Here is a 15,875-nt window from a genome sequence, read left to right on the forward strand (position 1 = left end):
ATCATGGTCTGGAACCTACTGGGTAGCTCTGAGATTGTGACATCTGCAGTCTGAGGAGGGAGGGAGGGAGGCATCAAACCTCAAGTCCATCAAATGTCCTTCAAACCGTACATGAGGCTCCAGTGCCCTGATTCTGATCCTACTGCCCTGAGGGGAGCACCGGGAACTCTAGCTTCTTCCTCTCTTTACTCCGTGGCATCTAAGGAGGGCTCTCTGGGGTCTGGGATATGCCTGAGGTATGCCTGGGGCTCCAGGAAGGGCTTCCAAAGCCCATAGTGGGAGCTGGCATCTACTTCCTGTCATGATGTTCTCCTCAGGGTGGGGAGCAGGAGGCACTCCTCCATCTACAAGGCTGTGTGGTGAGGTAGCAGTCTGGAGGCAATGGTCATAGTTACAGGTGGGGAGGAGCCCAGGATATCCTGGTTGTGGGTCTTTAACCTTCTTCACTTTGGAAGAGAATCAGAGGAGGGGCACCCTAGGAACAGAGTACTTCAGTAAACTGGCTACCATACTGCGAAGCACCTTTCTCAAGTGCACATTCCCAGACACCCTTGTCCTCCCTCCCTCCCTCTGTCCCTAGCAGTGCAGCAGACTGGGAGCCAAGTTGGCTGAGAGTCACATCCTCATGAGGCTGAGGGCTGTAGAGGCCACTACAGCTCCCAAGGGAGTTTCTTGGTTCATTAGTGGGTGATCTCCTCTGCCTGCAGGTCATTCTTACCACTTTTAGTGGTAGAAAACCTTCTCCAGGGCACTACCAACCTAACACTTCTTCTGCTGCAAGCAGACCATCCTCTGAGCATTGCTACAGGTGGTAGAGTCCCTCCCAGCCACAGGTGAGTTGTCTGACAGGGGGAAAGAGTAACAGGAAGGCAAAGAAGGCAAATTAAGTGTCCATGGGAGGGGACTAAAGAAGTCCCTGCCATTGTGTGCAGAGCAGATGAGACTCCAGGAGGGACTGAGAGCCTGCAGTTGGAATCTTGGCTGGTTCCGCAATCAGATTGCAGAATGGTTTTTCAGCCACCGTGTTCTCCAGGCCTTGCTTCTGCTTATGAAATAGAGAAGATGACACTTGCAACTCATTGTCGGTTGTGTGATAGCAAGATAAGAAAGCAAACTCCTGGATTATGATTCCATTAGACTGGTGTTCAGAGGCTGGTTTGGGGGCAGATGCAATGTTAAAGACCATCGAATGAACTGTAGGAAGAAAAATGAGTGAAAAATAGGTAGAGGAATGTAGAAAGGGGGATGACTTCTGAATAAAAAAGTTTCATCTGTGTTAAAACTGTGTTGAAGAGAAAGCTATCTAGAGAACTTTTTGTATTAGCCAGAAAGAAACTAATTCAAGGAAATGTAATCACTGCCCCCCACTCCTCAATCAAGGCAGGCATATCTGTGGCAAGAGATGCATGTGCACGAGAGAGAGAGAGAGAGAGAGAGAGAGAGAGAGAGAGAGAGGGAGAGGGAGAGGGAGAGGGAGAGGGAGAGGGAGAGGGAGAGGGAGAGGGAGAGGGAGAGGGAGAGGGAGAGGAGAGAGAGAGAGAGAGAGAGAGAGAGAGAGAGAGAGAGAGTCGGTCTGTCTCTGTCTTCAGGCTAGCTAACATATGAGTATTTTTCTCTAGGGCATGAATTGTGAGCCTTTCTATATCTGCACATTAGTGATTATGATAGTTCATGTATTCTTATTGTTGTGAATGTTGTTTATATGTCTGGATGGCTCAGGATGTCTGAATCCTTGCACAGGTAGGAACCTTTATGTACTTACCTGTCTTCATGTCATTCAATGTTTAACTACATAGATGGCTCACTGCACAGGATTTATGGCAGCTAGCTTCCTGGGAGGAAAGAGCTACTGTTTTTAGACCTTATGCATCCATGCTTCACTGTGGTGCTTTAAACACTTCCTAACCATTTCAGACGAACACCAGCCACACCTGAGCCTCAAGAAGGGCTCTGCATCCACAGCAACATTCAGCAGCAAGGAACCCAATTCTGTCGATCAGCTGTTTCAGGTCGAGCTGACAAAAACCCATTATTGGAAGTAGTTAGTGGTTTGGAGCTGTGGGCATTTACTAAGTGATTGTGAAGACAGTTTAAACACCCCACTTCCTTTCTAGAGATTTAGATCTTACTAAGTTTCCCAGGCTGGTTGCAAATTGCTGGGCACAATATTATTGGGCTCTAGCTTCAGGCCTCCTAAGTAGCTGTGATTAGAGGCATGCACCACTATATCACACTCTTAATTATCCCAGAAAGAGAGGGGGGGCTCAAAGAAGTTTAATAACTTCCCTTAAGGTTTTCCTTGTAAATTACATGTGCTTCTGTAAAATTCTCTTCCATCCTTGTCTATTCGGTAAATTATTAAAAAGTTGCTGCTTCTCAGATACCACATCCTCTATAGAGCCATCCCTGAGTGCCAGGAGAGTTAGGACCAAGTCCTATGTGAAGCCAATGGTGACATGGAAAAAAATAATTATCTGCCACATCAAAAATTCCATGGTACAAAATATTCTGTGATGTACTACAGGATAAAATGTCATTTTAATATCAGCAAATGAGTTTAAATGGGTTTAAATAAGCTTACAAGAGATAGAAAGTGAGGCAGTTAGGTGAGTACAGAAACCCAGAAAAACATAGGGCTTCTTGGAGGAAATGGAGCCAAGGTTTGCTACTGCAATGCGTTAGGAAAAACATTCCAGGTAATAAGCAGTGTGCAGAAAAGGCTTGTGGGAAGGCTGTAAGAGGCAGTGAAGAGGCCACCCAGACTGGGCTAGGGGTGGAGGAAGCCTAGGGCAGGTAAGAAAGAAAAAGCTATCACATGGGCCTTGTGGGAATCAGGCATTCTCAGGGTGTTCACAGCTCTGGTTCTTTGCCCTACCCCTTCTGTCTCTGTCAGTCTCTGTCACCCTGTCTCTCTCCTTCTCTCTCCCTCTCCCCCTCTTCCTTGTTGTCCTCTCAGCCCACAGGAACACACCAAAGTCTCTGGGCTGCAATGGATAGTAATGCCTCTACCTTCAAGACTGGGGATCTGTGGCCAGAAGGGAGAAGAGTCCGTCCACTCAGCAGATAGGATTGAGGTCTGGCATGCAGCACTGAAGGTAAGAGAACCCATGCCCCTGCTGTCTTCTTACCTTGTGTCCTGTCTTTTTCTCTACTCCATCTCCATCTCTGCATAGCATTACAGAGGAAGACAAACATTTTTAGCTCTAGTCCCAGCACAAGACAACTTCCTATGCCTTCATCTTCTCTCTTCTTTGCCTATAGTGCCTTTTTCACTTCCAAGTAGCTGCACATACGGTGATTTTCAACTCATTTTCCCACACTCAATTTGAATCTCATTTGTCTTGTGGCATCCTCCCCTAGGTTATCCAGGCAAAAAGAATCACTCCTAGTTCATTTGCAAAGTTAAAGTGGAGCTTGCCACTATGGACAGCTTACTACTGCTAGCTGGAAGTCAAGGACAGTGGCTGACTCAATTCTGTGTCCTCAAATGCCCCAGTACAACACCTAACCTGGAATAGCCATTCGAGAAACTCCACGTAGCCAGCCCAACCTTAGCTAGACCACACTGTCCAATTCCTGTTAAGAAAGCACAAATAAAACAACAAGTGACAAGACTGAAAGAAACATGTAAATGAGGTCATATAAGAAAGGGTCTTGCAGGGTATCAGTCCTGTAGTCCTAGCTGCTCAGGAAACTGAGATCTGAGGATCACAGTTTAAAACAAGTCTAGGCCAGAGCATCCATGAGAGTCTTATCTCCATCCACCAAAAAAGCCAGAAGTAGAGCTGTCTCAAGTAATAGAGAGCATAAAAGCTCCTTCAATTCAAGACTAAGACTAACACATACTAAAAAGGAAAGGATCTAACGCAGAAGAGTTGTTTGGATTGAAGAAAAAGAATACTTAGTAGACCTTGAATAGATTCATTCAATCACTAAGTCAGAAACTTCAGAAAAAACAAACTTGGCATATGTTATAATTTATATCTCCAAGCTGAAGCCATTTGGAGATATTATAAGACAAAGTTTTAGCTGCAATTAAGAAAAACCAACTTCAACCCTTCGTTCTGGACTGGTTTATCTCAAGAAGACATCTGTACCAAATCCTGATGCATCCATTACCTTATTTAATCTTAACACCAGCTGTTTAAGAGAGGAATCAATGATTTTTATAGGTAAAGAGGGATATCAAGTGAAAGTAGCTCCATATGTACACAGTCAGTCAGGATGAAAATCAAGGTGCTCTGACTTTAAAACCTTGCCCTTTCTCCTGTATTGTGTACCTGCCTAAGGAGAAGTTGGGAAGTGAATGTCATGAGTTCTACAAAGGAGAATTTGAACAGTCAAAAAGGATGGATTGGAGGTCTGCCAACATCTTAGCTCTATTTGTGTGAGTCTAGCAAGCTGGTTCACAGGTGGAGTTCTGTTACCTGGTCACAGGCAACACGGATAAAGAGGTGTGGGAACACTCAGATATACTCTGGGCTTGTCCTGGCAGTTGACAGGTGTGCTCACAGAACTTTGCCCAGCATGCCTTCTCCTTTACGTCCTTTATCAAGCACTGCTCTTCAAATAGCCTCTTTCCACAAATATTAGGGGACAAATTTTGTGGTCAGACCACTGGCCATGGTAGTGCAATGCAGCTCACCATTGTCCATTCATTTTTCTGGGCTCTCATCAGAGGCTGACACCCCCACCTGGCAAATAGTGGGCAGATTGTTTTTAAAGACTTTGGAGAAGTAGAAGAAAAGGAAGAGAATGAACTGAAGACAAAATGAATGTATTGTTTCTGAAACCAGGAAAGTTACTTTGTTAACCAGGAAATTCAGAAATGTTCTTTCCAGTTGTTTTGTGCACTGTCAGATCAAGGACAAGCCTTGTCCCGTGCTACATGTAGATGTTTCTTCAGCCTCTTGACTCCTTCCTTCCTATACCAAGAACCTTACATGGCCTCTTCCCACTGTCTAGAAAGCTCTTCCTGTCCACAGAAGAGTATTTTGGGGGCTGGGAGAATGGTCTAGTGGTAGAGTGCTCACCTAGCATGCAAGAAGCTCTGGGTTCAATTCCTCAGTACCACATGCACAGAAAAAGCCAGTAGTGCTGTGGCTCAAGTGTTACAGCACTAGCCTTGAGGAATGCCCAAGTGCCCAAGCCCTGAATTCAAGCCCCAAGACTGGCAAAAAAAAAAAAGATTATTTCTGCTTGATGAAATCCTATTCATTCTCCAAGATCCAGTTCAGGTTCCACTTCTCTATTTTCTCCCCAGGAAAATATTCCTCTGGGAAAATATTCCTCCAGGAAGAATAATTCATTACCCTCTACCTGGATTTCTGAAATTCAGTTTCTTCATGAAATTGAGATCATTGGCTGAGTGATGTGATTTTTCACTACTTTTCAGCAAGCAGACAAGTATATTGCCAATTTTGATATAGACTCCCTGTGGACACAGAAAACTGTTTACATGGAACTTCAATGAACAGAAAGTTTACCTGGAGCTCCCCAAACCTGGACTGTCTCCTCTCCTCCTCAGTATTCCACCTGGCACCCTATGGCTCTGGTCAACTTCACATCCCACCCAGAGTTCCTTCTCCTCGGTTTGCTGGAAGGGCCGGACCCTCATCCTCTCTTGTTCCTGCTGTTCCTCGGTGTCTACTTGCTCAACGCCGTGGGTAATCTGAGCATGGTGGTGCTGGTGAGATCTGATGGAGCTCTGTGCGCCCCCATGTACTACTTCTTGGGTTACCTGAGCCTGGTGGATGTCTGCTTTACCACGGTGACAGTCCCCCGGCTTCTGGCCATTCTGCTCCACCCGGGCCAGGCCGTGTCCTTCCAGGCGTGCTTTATCCAGATGTACTTCTTCGTGGCTCTGGGCATCACCGAGAGCTACCTCTTGGCAGCCATGTCTTACGACCGGGCAGTGGCTGTGTGCCGGCCCCTGCACTATGGCGGGGTCATGACACCAGGGCGCTGCGCGGCGCTGGTGGCCGCATCCTGGGCTGTGGGCCACCTGCACGCGCTGCTCCACGCGCGGCTCCTCTCCGCGCTCTCCTACCCACGCCGCGCCCGGGTGCGCCACTTCTTCTGTGACATGACGGTGATGCTGAGCCTGGCCACCTCGGACACGTCCACCGCCGAGGCTGCCATCTTCTCCGAAGGCCTGGCCGTCGTGCTGGCCCCGCTGCTCCTGGTGTGCCTGTCCTATGCGCGCATCCTGGGCGCGGTGCTGGGGGTGCGGGCGACTGGGGGCCGGCGCCGCGCCTTCTCCACGTGCGGGGCGCACCTGGCGGCCGTGTCGCTCTTCTTCGGCTCGGTCCTCTCCGTCTACTTCAGGCCAACTTCTGCCTATTCGGCGCGCTATGACCGCATGGCCAGCGTGGTCTACGCGGTGGTCACCCCGACCTTGAACCCTTTCATCTACAGCCTTCGGAACAGGGAGGTGAAAGGCGCCCTAAAAAGGGGGTTCAGGTGTGGTGCTGACCCCCAAGCGGTGTAAAGGCAGATGGGGCGCTAAATGACGTTTCAACACCAATACTACCAAGGCCTCCCTCTCCCCTCCTCTCCTCTCTTCTCCCTGCCTGCGCTCTCTGTCTCTCTGCCTCTCTGCCTCTGTCTCTGTCTCTCTGCCACTGTCTCTGTCTCTCTGTGTCTCTGTCTCTCTGTCTCTGTCTGTCTCTCTCTTCCCCGCCCCACCCCCCCTACCCCGTCTCTGTCTCAGTGTCCTTTCCTCTCCCTTCTTCTTCTATCCAGTGTAGAGCACTACAGCTGGGTACCATGAACTGAGGTTTCTGTACTGTTTGAATGCTTGTAATAAGGCCTACTTTTAAGTTCTGGAAGAACAAAAAGGGAAAAATGTGAAGATAAGGAAGGAGTCTCCCTGGAAGGAGAGGAAGAGGATACCATTGGCCGCAGTAGGTGGGCAGTAAGCCTGAGCAGCCGAGTTGAAGGAGGGTTTTAAGGAGAGTGTGCTAGGTGCCCTTTGCTTCACTAACCAGCTGTGCATTTTGTTTTGTTTTGTTTTTGGTTTTTTTTTTGCCAGTCCTGGGCTTGAGCTCAGGGCCTGAGCACTGTCCTTGGACTTTTTCTCAAGGCTAGAGCTCTACCACTTGAGCCTCAGCACCACTTCCGGCTTTTTTCTATGTATGTGGTACCAGGGAATCGAACCCGGGTCTTTGTGCATGCTAGGCAAGCACTTTAACCACTAGGCCAAACTCCTGGCCCCCCAGCTGTGTATTTTTGCAGTGGCTTAAATTTTTTCCTTTTGTTCTATATCTGCCATTTTCATCATAGAAATTCAAAGGGGGAGATAGATGAAATTCTTCACCCAAATCAACTTCTACTGTCATCCAGAGTCGATTATTAAAGTCTCTTTCTTCCTTTCCTTGTCCTACCCCATTGTAAAACATAACTATTACAATTTTATGTATGGAAATCTCCTATTTCCTTTTTTTCTTTTTTTTGCCAGTCCTGGACCTTGAACTCAAGGTCTGAGCACTGTCCTTGGGCTTTCTCAAAGCTAGAACTCTACTTGAGCCACAGCACTATTCCTGGCTTTTTGCTATGCATGTGGTACCGAGGAATCAAACCCAGGTCTTCGTGCATGCTAAGCGAGCACTCTTCTACTAGGCTAAACTACCGGCCCTCTAATTTCCTTTTTATGTGAAAGAAGACATCTAAAGCTATAGTCACCACACTATAAATTAAAAGAACATCATTCTTAACTTCTTGATTATAGAATCTTAGCCTAGGGCCAGGAGTGTAGCCTCGTGGTAGAGTGCTCACCTAGCATGCACAAAGCCCTGGGTTCAATTCCCCAGAACCACATACACAGAAAAAGCTGGAAGTGGTGCTGTAGCTCAAGTGACAGAGTGCTAGCCTTGAGCAAAAAGTATCCAAGGACAGTGTATAGGCCCTGAGTTCAAGACTGACAAAATAAGGGGGGTATCTTAGACTAGACATTTTAGGGACGATGTGAAAATTTTACATTCTACTTCATTTCTCTCTTGTTGTTTGGATGCTTTCAAATGAGTATCTACTACTTTGGTAGCCAATTATTTTTAATAAGAAATAAAAGTCAGCATTGGCATTCTTAGTAAAATTTCTTTTAAAATGTGGGAGTTTTAGACTATCATTTAGGAAACAAAAAATGCATTCAAGTCAAATCAGTAACTGTATACTTTACACCCAGAGGCAGTATACCCAAAAAAGCACTAAACGAGGCATTGTAGAGATTAGAAGCCATCTGTATTTAAGACAATTATAACCCACTTGGTAAGAAAAGAAGTAAACAAAGAAATTATTAAATTATTAAATTATTTAGGTATATATTCCAGGGGACAAAACCACATATCTAGAAATTGCAAATAGATTTCAGTCCTGTTACTATTTATATTGTATTATGCTATACTTAGTGCCACTATTTCACTCTCTGTAAATTGAACAATGTATAGCCGAATTCTATGATCAATTCCAGGTTATACAATTTTAATTCAACAAAGGAGTTCATATGCAAATCTAAATTTTGTTAAAATAAGCAATTCATCATGAATTGATAAATGATCTGATATGGTTAGTTGAGAAGAAGAGATCATTTTATCCTAGGGTCATTAAGCAAATAAATAGTCAAATCATGACACAAAAACTAGGAATTGAATAGGTTGAAAGAGGAAAAATGGTCCTGGAAAGCAAAAACAAAATTCAAGAGCATGTACATAACAAATTAAAAGACATTGAATAGATATATTTTTAGAAGCAAAGCCCTGAAGCAGCTGAAGAATTTGAATTTGGGGAGAGAATTAAAAACTTCTTACAGCCTCTGAACGCCACACACATGAAGGCTAACGTGATATTATTCAATTTTAAATAATAATCAAGGAGCATTTGATGCATCAGACCTTGGGTTACATCTCACCTAAGTTATGGTGATAAACTCAAGAGGCATAAATAGACTCTTCCTTTGAAGAGCTTGAGAAAATTCTCCTGAAAGTGGTGTTGGTGCTATATTAGTGGTACAAGGCTTAAGGGCTGCACTGCTATTCAAAATACTGCTCATCTTCAATATTAGGCCATGGTTGTAAAACCAACTTTAATTTTTAGAGTCATTGTTGTAGAGAAAAGTGAATTATGTGCTTTGAAAAGACTCTTGCCAATGCTCCCTTTATGTCCTGGTTCCTAAGACTGTAAATAAAGGGGTTCAGCATAGGGGTCACCACTGTATACATCACAGCCATGGCAGTTTCCTTGACAGTAGAATTATTGGTTGAAGGGCACAAGTAGAGACCAATGATTGTCCCGTAGAAGAGAGACACCACAGCAAAGTGGGAGCTACAGGTGGAGAAAGCTTTGCGGATGCCTCTGGCAGAGGGGACTTTTAGGATAGAGGACACAATCCGTGCATAGGATGAAAAGATCGACAGAAATGGAATGATAATGACAATCTCTCCCAATATAAATATCATCACTTCATTTATCTGAATGTCAGAGCAGGCCAACTTCAGCAGAGCTGACATGTCACAGAAAAAGTGGGGGATCACATTATCAGTGCAGAAAGACAGCCGAGCCATGAGTAGCGTGTGCAGCAAAGAGATAATCGTGGTCAGCACCCAGGACAGCACCACCAGACCCACACACAGCTTGGGACTCATGAGGCTGCTGTAGTGCAGGGGGAAGCAGATGGCCACATAGCGGTCATAGGCCATGGCCACAAGGAGGAAACTCTCCAGGTCTGCAAAGAGCAGGAAGAAGTACATTTGGGTCAGGCAGCCTTCATAGGGGATAGCTGGGACTTGGCTCTGCATGTTCTGCAACAGTTTAGGGATGGTCACAGAGGAGAAGCAGAGGTCAGAGAAGGACAAGTTACTAAGGAAAAAGTACATGGGTGTGTGGAGATGGGAGTCAAGTCCAATGAGCACGACAATGAGGAGGTTCCCAAGGAGGGTGATAAGATACATAGCCAGGAACAAGACATAGAATAGGTTCTGATGATATGGATTGATTGGTAAACCCAGAAGGAGGAACTCTGCGATGATAGTTTGGTTTCCTCTTTTCATGTTGCTTCATAGAACCTTTTAAAATTAAAAACATTTATGTGAGTATATGAATAAACACATATAGACATAGTGTGGAACTTTTTATTTTGTCAGTTGCAGGACTTGAACTCTGGCCCTGGGTGCTGTCCCTGAGCTCTTCAGCTCAAGGCTACCATGCTACCCCTTGAGCCATAGAGCCACTTCCAGTTTTCTGGTGGTTAAATGGAGATAATCTCACGGACTTTAGTGCCCCAGCTGGGTTGGAACCATGAACCTCAGATCTCAGCCTCCTGAGTAGCTAGGATTACAGGCATGAGCCACCACACCTGTCTCAGAATTTTAAAAATGTTTTCTTATTTATATAAAACCCAGGAATCCTGAGTTCATTTCCACATTTTATGTCTTTTTTCAAGTATGTAAATATACCTACATAGAGAAATGCATACTGTGCATGTGAAGTTATGGGTCAAATTCAACAGTATTCCAGTATTCTATGAAGATATTCTATCTACTCATGTACCAGATAAGGATGATCCGACATTAAGCAGAATGCATAGAAAACACTTTCGTATGTCTCTAGCTTAAGGATGCAATTAAAATCTCATTTAGAGAGGCAGTCACTATTCTTGTCACTCAGGAATGATGACAATGACATGATGGTAATGACAGTGACAGCAATGATGATGATGAAGATGATACAAAGAACAAGACCACAACAATTTATCAGAGCTTATTCTTGACAAATACTAGGACATAAGCTTAATATCTGTGAACTAATTTGTATATCACAACAGTTTTAAGGGACTGAGAAATGTCATATTCTTATTTTAAAAAATATGTATTCATAAAGTAACTTGCCCAAGATCTCACAACAGAATTGAGCGGTAAGCCCAGTTTTATTTTTGGCCAGGAGGGTTTTGGACTTCTTTAGTGTATGATCACCTGCTATTGGAGGCTAAAGAGACAGTGGATCGAGGAGTAGTGAGGAATCAGCAAATCAGAGGATTACCACAATCTGAGCACTTGGCAGGTCTCCGTTCTGCCCAGATCTGTTATCCTTGCCTGCTTGTCAGTCTGTGCACATTATTCCTACCCCCAAAAGAATCCCACTGATTTATGATCCACTCAGCCTATCATATTCTTCCAGCCGTCTGTCTCAGTGGATGTGGGAAAGGAGACTACTGGGGAAAACTAGTCCAACCCATGTCCTGTGCTTCCTCATCCCAGGATTTAGAGCCCAGGAGCTGCACCAACTGTGAGACGTGTTGGGCTCAGTTCATGACTATTCAGAAGCAATAGAGGCCATCCTAAACCTCCCCAAAGCATCAAATGCAATTTATTTTCGACCATGGAAATAATGGAAAAATGGCACTTCTGCTTTTCCCTGTTGTCTAGATGAATACTATCTCAGCTACATGAAAATCATAACCCTATTCCTTGTTAAGACTTCATGACACAGAGGACACTAATTAGAGAGGTATTAGAAAGGAATGGAATTGTGAAAGCTGTTCTGGGGATTATCAAGGAAAGGAGCTGAGATTGGGAGGATTCCATCATGGCATTCATAGCACTTCAGTGCTGGATCCCTTTACTCCACTCCTATCAACTTCTTACTCGAAGTTCTCTCTTAATTGTAATGGGAATATATCAACAATAAGCTTGTGGTGCTATACTGTATTGAGACAGTATGCTGTGGTATTGGAAAGACTCACAATTCCCATCATCAGGTTCTGTAATATGGACACAGTATTTTCCCAAATACCTCTGCCCTGATTTCTACATACCAAGGAGACCAGCATCTTGGTGCTAGAAGAGGAAGTGTAAAGACACAGAGGAACTCCCTCTGTAGTTAGTAGTTGAATCTCTCCTTATTTGAAATATATTAATATTAGGACAGAACATTGGCAGGTAAAGAAAACTAGCTACATAGAAAGGGACTCCAAAGATGGTCTCTTGAATATTCATGGTCTGCCAGTCCCCCAGATAAAATATTCAGTGGCTTTTAGGAGTTAGACCATCAACTACTGGCTTGAAGCCTCAGGAAAACGATTGGATTCATCTACACTCCAACTTCAGTGACTTTTACAGACATTGCAAAACTATGGGTTTAGGATGCTAACACTTTGAAAAGGATAAGTTATTCAACCAGTATACCACTTACTCATTCCTAGTAACAGAGGGGTGATTCCCACTTACATTTGGAGAGATAGATCGCTGTATCACTGTTTTCACTGGAAAACAGTTCTAAAACATTTTTGACACTTGTATGATAGAACTACAGAATACTAGTATCTGGGGTAGGGAGTTGTAGAATAACTATTCAAGAGCCCATCCCGGCTTACCCAGCTGGTCTGAATGGGAAGGGACTTTGAAACCTGCTTTCTGTCTCCCACTTCCACACATGCTTCTCCAGCTGAAGTCCTTGCTATTGTCTTCTGACTCCTTTCTTCTGGAGAAGATGCCCTGACATCTGGGATCTTCACCTCCCAAAGCTCATTAGCAATAAGCTCTGTATTTTTCCCTCTCCTGTAATGTCGCACCATTCTGGGACACATTTATAAACAAATCATGTCCAAAGACAGAATTCTGGCTCTACTCCAAGTCTAACATTTTCTGGAAAGTGTTGGTTCATCTTCAAGGCCTATGCTATTTTTCTTCTCTCTTTTCTATATTATATCACCTAGAATGGTTATCAGAAGCAAATACTGTGCTACTTAATTACATTGTTTTGCTATCCAATGACTAATTACATCTATCTATCTGTGTGTGTGTGTGTGTATACACACTTATATATATATACATCTTTTCTCCCTAACTAGTCTTTAATCTCAGAGATATGGAGCGATGTACTAATAGATCAATTACTTCTTGATGTACAAAATTTTTTGTTTGCCAGTCCTAGAGCCTAGCCTAGGGGCCTAGGGCTGTCCCTGAGCTTCTTTTGCTCAAAGATAACACTCTACCACTTAGGCCACAGCTCCACTTCCAGATTTGCCTGTGATTAACTGGAGGTAAGAGTCTCGCAGTCTTACCTCCTCGGCCTGGCTTTGAAAAATGATCCTCAGATCTCAGCCTCCTAAGTCACTACGGTTACAGAAACAAGCCACCAGTACCTGGTTGATGTACAAGGATTTTTTTATTATAATATTTTTATTGTAATTAGTAAAAGGGTTACATGATATTTGCCAGATAGAAGGTGCATTAATTCACATACATTGATACCCTTTCACATGTCTTGGTACCCGTTTCCCTCCCCCCCCCCAATGTACAAGGATTTTTATCCATCAGTTAAACAATAGTCTTTTGAAAAAGGTTTACTGAGTAATAAGTATGTGTATGACATTGGACCATGTGATGTGAGAAAACAGTGGTCAAAGTAGGCATAATTTGTGATGTCAAACATTCTCCAATCTACAAGGCTGACATGACTTCCAAGTATCACAAATGTCATCAGAGAGCAAGTGCAGGATGCAAAGGGATCACTTACATAGGTCACTTATTGTGTAATTTTTATCCCATGAGTCAAGAAAGATACAGTTTTTGTGAACTTGAGCAGAATCAAAATTCAACATCTTAACATGACGCCAATCTCTGAAAGAAGTATGAACAGAAGAAATATTACTCAAAATAATACTATATGTATGTATATATGAATCAAAATTCAACATCCCAACACGACAAAATCTCTGAAAGAAGGAATTATGAACACAAGAATCATATCTCAAAATAATACTATTATATATAATAAACCTATAAGCAATATTCAACTAAAGGGAGAACTGAAACCATTTCCTCTAAAGTCAAGAATGAGACAAGGTTGGACCAGGAGTTTAGCCTAGTGGTCGAGTACTTGCCTAGCATATACAAAGACCCGGGTTTGAGTCCTCGGTACCACATACACAGAACAAACAAAAAGTGGTACTATGGCTCAAGTAGTAGAGTGCTAGCCTTGAGGAAAGCCCAAGGACAATGTCAAAGTTGTCTATCTCTAGTTGTATTAAATATGGTGGTTGACTTCTTAGCTAGAACAATGAGGCAAAGGAAAGAAAGGTACTAGAAATGAAGGAAGAAGTCAAGTTATTCTTTTTTACAAATCATATTGTCCTTGATATGATCATCCACTTACAAGACCCTACAATTCATTTTTTTAATCTCAGATGTGATCAATACTTTCAGCAGTAGTTTTATAATATGTATGAGAGTGTTCTTGTTTCTAGGAGAGTCTGAATTCAGAATTATTTACTGGCTAAGTATGGGGTCCAGTCATATAGCTCTGCAGTGAAAACCATGCCTCACGTATGAAGGCCCTGGGTTCAATCCAGGCACCAAAAGAAACAAAGGGAGGGAGGGAAAAAAAAGAAGTAAAGAAAAGGAAACAAAGTAACTCACAAAAGCACACCTATGAGAAAAAGTATTCTAAAAATTGTATCAGGGAACTATACGTAAGGTGACACCATAAAACAAGATATGGAATAAAAGACAAAGAGAAAACATGGGTGGGACATATAATTCAAGATAGTGTATGTCATAATTTTGAATTGTTCACACAGATTCACATGCAGAGGTCCACAAAGCAGAAGAGAAAGACAGGGGACCTAGAGGAACTGGACTGTGAGTGGAGATTTAGGGGGTCCACACAATAAAATTAGAAACCATAGGATAAAAAAATGGGCTTGTATGTCATCAGTTGGGAAAAAGAACCTACTTGGCTGGAACCTACTTCATGTAACAGTGATTATAAGAGTTAAAATTAAGCCAAGCACCTGAGGCTCATGTATGCAATTCTAGCTACTCAGGAGGCTGAGATCTGAGGATAGGGGTTCAAAGCCAGCCCAGGCATAGAAGTCTTTGAGACTCTTATCTCCAATTAACCTCCAGAAAACTGGAAGTGAGGCTGTGGTTCCAGGGGTAGGGCGGTGGCCTTGAGCTGAAGAAGTCAGGGACAGCGCCCAGGCCCAGAGCTCAAACCCCATTAGCAACCTCCCACCAAAAAAAGAGATCAGAGAAATGATCACTAAATCAGCATTACAAAGAATACTCAAGGGAGAAATACAATCTGAAGAAAAAAATCAAAATCAAGGAAACACATCAGGAAAAAAAATTACTAGATCTCGGCACCAGTGGCTCACACCTGTCAGAAACCATCAGAAAATTGGAAGTGGTACTGTGGCTTAAAGTGGAGTGCTAGCCTTGAGCTGAAGCGTTCAGGGACAGCGCCCAGGACCTGAGAGTTCAAGTCCCATGACCACTCCTCCTACCCCCCAAAAAATCACTAGAACACCAATTTTGTAAATACAGCAAAAAGAAGAAAGAAACAAAAGGAAATAAAAAAACATGCATGATACATCTCTCCATAATAATTCTAAACATTAATGGACTCAATTTCCTAATCAAAAGAAAAAGAACAGCAGATTGGTTCAACAAAATACAATCCATCCAATGTTTCCATTCTATTTTGAATTGTTTTAATTAATGCTTCCATTAATTGATATATGGCTCTTAATATATTACCTGATATCACATTTATTGAATCAATAAAATATGTTCATCTCTGACCTTAGTTAAATGAATTCAGATACAGACATCTGCACAAAATAATATACTTTGCATTTAAATAATTCAGAAATCGATATTCCTTTATTAATAGGCTGATTATATGATGTTATAGTCAAGGTTAGTTAACAATGAGTATAAATAAAATTTTATACATAAACCATCAAAAAAGGAAATACTCATCCACATTCATCCACTTGTGGCATCTTTACGTTTTTAAATACCCTTTCAAATCTTCGAATCTTTATCTGCCTTGCTCTTTTATCCTAAATCTTTTTCTTGCATTGCAAAAAAACTGGG

General features: G+C 43.0%; 2 protein-coding genes across 2 annotated transcripts; one reads left to right on the forward strand and one right to left on the reverse strand.

Annotated features, from left to right (window-relative positions):
* Positions 1-3,235: 3,235 nt before the first annotated feature.
* On the reverse strand, positions 3,236-10,043 carry LOC150050816 (olfactory receptor 1-like). Its single transcript, XM_090351477.1, has 2 exons — positions 9,135-10,043; positions 3,236-3,283 (listed from the first exon to the last, which is right to left on the reverse strand). The coding sequence occupies exons 1-2, from the start codon at positions 10,041-10,043 to the stop codon at positions 3,236-3,238; spliced, it is 957 nt and encodes a 318-aa protein (XP_090207603.1).
* Or1r1 (olfactory receptor family 1 subfamily R member 1) lies at positions 5,546-6,490 on the forward strand. Its single transcript, XM_090351450.1, has one exon. The coding sequence runs from the start codon at positions 5,546-5,548 to the stop codon at positions 6,488-6,490; it is 945 nt and encodes a 314-aa protein (XP_090207576.1).
* Positions 10,044-15,875: the final 5,832 nt, after the last annotated feature.

The sequence above is a fragment of the Megascapheus bottae genome, chromosome 17, assembly GCF_031878675.1.
Source record: "Megascapheus bottae isolate mThoBot1 chromosome 17, mThoBot2.hap1, whole genome shotgun sequence".
Taxonomy (NCBI): domain Eukaryota; kingdom Metazoa; phylum Chordata; class Mammalia; order Rodentia; family Geomyidae; genus Megascapheus; species Megascapheus bottae.